The sequence below is a fragment of the Eupeodes corollae genome, unplaced genomic scaffold (genome assembly GCF_945859685.1).
Source record: "Eupeodes corollae unplaced genomic scaffold, idEupCoro1.1 scaffold_678, whole genome shotgun sequence".
NCBI lineage: Eukaryota > Metazoa > Arthropoda > Insecta > Diptera > Syrphidae > Eupeodes > Eupeodes corollae.
In genome coordinates, this window is record NW_026605749.1 from 38,989 (window position 1) to 43,030 (window position 4,042).

The 4,042-nt window shown below is 38.7% G+C and overlaps 2 protein-coding genes across 2 annotated transcripts; both read right to left on the minus strand.

The window, feature by feature from the left end:
• Positions 1–1,497: 1,497 nt before the first annotated feature.
• Positions 1,498–2,784, minus strand: LOC129953596 (uncharacterized). Its single transcript, XM_056066837.1, has one exon. It carries the CDS (start codon positions 2,782–2,784, stop codon positions 1,498–1,500), a length of 1,287 nt encoding a protein of 428 aa, XP_055922812.1.
• A 330-nt stretch (positions 2,785–3,114) lies between these two features.
• On the minus strand, positions 3,115–3,972 carry LOC129953597 (uncharacterized). The gene has a single exon (XM_056066838.1). The coding sequence runs from the start codon at positions 3,970–3,972 to the stop codon at positions 3,115–3,117; it is 858 nt and encodes a 285-aa protein (XP_055922813.1).
• Positions 3,973–4,042: the final 70 nt, after the last annotated feature.

Consider the following 4,042-nt stretch of genomic DNA (forward strand, 5'->3'; position numbering starts at 1 on the left):
CAATATTTCGAAAAATTAACAACCACGTACCAACGAGCAAAACTCAAAATTTTTGAAAATAATGTATTGTGCGCGCTGATTCAAAACAAATTTACTGCGTAGAAAAATATTTCATCCTACCTTAATTCTAAAAGACTCACATTTTCCTTTCTTCCCAAACGTCAAAAACTATCACATCATGCCCTGAACGACTCTTCCAAGTTATTATTGAATTAAACATCCCTTTTTTGTTCCTTTATGAAATTCAACACTAGAATAACTATTTATGAAACAATCATTTTAAATTGGATAAAATCATACTTGGTGGTAGCGGCGAAGAAAGTTAAATTAAAAAAACATGAACATAACGGTCTCAAAGGAAATTAAATGATACTTTTGAAAGAAAAGCTATTTTTTTTTTGTTTAATCTAAATTCATATTTTCTTTGAAAGAAATAAGTTAAAAAAATCCTAGTCTGAGATGAGATTGAATCTGCTGAAATGTGTGGCCCTTGTGGGGAAATCAAAGTAGTCGTAAAGAGGATGCTTAGGTTTGGGTATGAAGGATATAATTTGAGATTCTGTGCAAAATTATTTTCATTTATTCACTCGTTCCTTTTTGCTTGCTAAGGTGCGAAACTTTTTTCTATCAGGATTAAAAGGAAAAGCATCAAAAAAGGTTGTTTTAACATTTTTAAACAGCTTTGGTTAAGAGATAAAATTGAAAACAAAACAAAAAAGTTAAAAGTTTAATATTATTTCAGTTATCTTACCAAAGGAAAATAAATTCAGCAATAATGGAAATCCTCAACACATTTTATGTTGAAGCGAAGCATTTTAAGTTTATATTACTTTCTTCTGGAGTTGGGCAAAGAGTTTGTTTGTTGGTTGGTTCTTTGAAATAAAAAACCTCGATTGGATTGTTTATGACATTGTTTCTTGATTGCTTGACAGTTTGTAGGTAGGTTTTTTGTTTAGGATATCACTTTGATATGAAACTTGAAGTTAAAGATGAACGTTGTTAAGTGAAATGGAATCGTGTTCGCAAAATTATAATTTCTTTCTGACCCCGGATTATTTAAACACAAGGTTTTGTATAAACTGGATTGTTTTATTTTTTGACAGTTTTCAGCTGTTGAACTTTTTTGACGTAATCCTTTTTGCATTTTTGCTTCTCAATATTTTCCAAGCAAATACTGTTTTCATCAATGAAAGCCAATTGTTGAGTCTCAAATAAAAAAGAAATTAAATAAAACACTAACTCGAAATTTAATTTAACTTTTCCTTTATTTAACTCCGAACGATAGTTAAGATTCGTGTCTTTCTTTCTTCGTGGTTCGATCTCAACAGAGTCAAACAAAATTAGTGGACTGTAGTTTTTTTTGTATATATAAAAAAGTACTAGACAATAGTATTAAAAGCAATTGGATAAAGAGTATTTTAAATTGTATATAAAATAAGAGTAAATGAGTAAAATGAGATTGAACATCCCGCCCCCTCTGAAAGGATCACGGATTCTTTAAGTACTGCATTCGAATGGAAGTGGTGCCACCTTGTGGACAGCTCTTGTTATAATACCAGATTTAGTTTTGATTGAGATTACTCGAACATGGCCATCCTTGCCTCGGATGGTATCAACAATGCGTCCTAGTAACCATTTTAACGGAGGCAAGTTGTCGTCGGAAACAAGAACCATTGTGCCAGGTTGAATATCAGCTGATGTCGAATTCCACTTGTGACGGTACTGGAGCTGTGAGACATACTCGCGGGACCATCGCTTCCAAAAATGCTGCCGAATGGAAGTTAATTGTTGCCATCTGTTAAGACGAGATATGTTGGTGATGTTGGGTTCCTCAAACGATGTCAATGGACTACCAATAATAAAGTGTCCCGGAGTCAGAACTTGCTCGTCACTTGGATCTGAAGTAAGTGGTGTCAATGGCCGAGAGTTTAAAATGGCTTCAATCTCTGCTGCGACAGTGGTCAGTTCTTCGAAAGTAAGCGAAAATGGGTTGCAGGATCTGATTAGAAGGCTCTTCGCTGACTTGACAGCCGATTCCCATAACCCACCGAAATGGGGTGAACGGGGCGGAATATGGTGGAACTCGATGTTGTCTTCTGCACAAGCACTTAGAATCGACGATTGAGTAACTTGGTTGTAGAACTGTTTCTTCAAATCTGCTAGCTCGTTCCGGGCTCCCACAAAATTTGTCGCATTGTCGCAGTAGAGATAACGACAAATACCACGACGTGCGATGAATCTTCGCAGAGCTGCCATAAATCCACTTGTGGTCAAGTCAGAAACAATCTCCAAATGGACTGCCTTTGTAGAAAAACATACAAATACAGCCATGTACGATTTTGTGGTCCGACAACCTCTAGTTTTTACCGTCGTTGGAAAAGGGCCACAAAAGTCGACGCCAGAAACAAGAAATGGCCTGGTACTGCATACTCGTGACGAGGGAAGATCACCCATAATTTGCTCTCGTAACTTTGGCCGCATTCGGAAACATCTCAGGCAATTGTGTACCACTTTCGTTGCCAGGCTTCGAGCATCGATGATCCAAAATTGCTGTCGAGCAATCGATACCAATGCTTGGGCTCCTGCGTGGCGATGTTTGAAATGAAGGAAGTTCATGAAGCATTCAACAAATGGATGAGATTTCGGCAACAAAATTGGATGTTTAGCATCGTACGGCAGCTCTGATTGTTCCAGTCGTCCACCCACACGAACAAGTGGAAATAAGGAGTCGAATTGCATGTATGGATTCAACTTCCTGATACGACTCTTTGGACCGACGCACATGTTACCTGATTGCAATTTTACGATGTCATCTTTGAACGTACTCTGCTGAACGACGAATATTATTCTCAACAAAGCAAAGTCATATTCCTCAGATCTTATTTCATCCAACACAGGTTCCTGCCTTTTAAGGTCTCGTTTGATGTTCTCGATAAACCGATGGCAGTAAGCAAAGATTCTTACTAATTTTTTGTAGTTGTTGACATATTTGTGGTTTTCGATGATGTCTTCGAATCTTCCATCAAAAACTGGATTATTTAGTGCTCCCAACAAAACTGTACTTGGTTTTCGCCTTTCCAAACTATTCTTTGTAGTGCGTTTCGTTGTTGCAGGCTAGTGACTTGGATGGTGGTATAAGAAATGAGGACCGGTAAACCAGAACGAATCCATCAAATCTGCGACGAGCGAGCCACGAGAAACTATGTCGGCTGGATTAAATTTCGTGTTGACATGTCTCCAAGTTCCCTTTACTGTCAGCTTCTGAATCAAGGCCACCCGATTGGCAACGAATGTATTCCAAGAAGAGGGATGATCTGCAAGCCAGTCCAAAACGATTTCCGAATCCGTCCACAGGAAGATTTGGTCAAACCTTGTGTCAAAGGATTCAAGAACACGCTGAAGAAGTTTGGACAAAAGTAGAGCAGCACACAGTTCAAGTCTTGGCAAACTTTGAGTCGAAACAGGTGCCACTTTGGATTTTGCACTCAACAAATGAACTGATGTTCTTCCAAGACAATCTTCGACACGAACGTAAATGCAACATCCAAAGGCCTTGAGAGATGCGTCCGAAAATCCATGCAGCTCACAACGGACAAGATCTTGTGAAAACACGTACCTCGGAACTCGTATCTTTGAAAGTTCGCCAAGCTGGGATCGATACTTAACCCATTCTTCTTTCAGATCATCAGCGATTTCTTCATCCCATTCAACCTTTGCGATCCAAAGGCGCTGCAGGAACATCTTGCCGATAACGATGACTGGATTTACCAACCCTAAGGGGTCAAATAAGCGGGCAACATCTGCCAAAATAGTTCTTTTCGTGATGCGGTTGCAGCTTTTAACGTTCTCCAAAGGATTGACAAATTGCAGTTCATCGGTTGAAGGCTGCCATACGATACCAAGAGCCTTGATTACATCATTGTCATTTATTCTTAACGGCGTTTCATGCTCAGTTACAGGAATTTTGTCCATTAGCCTAGAATCGTTTGAGTACCATTTTTTCAACTGCAGTCCAGCACTGTTCAAAACAGATTCCACCTCG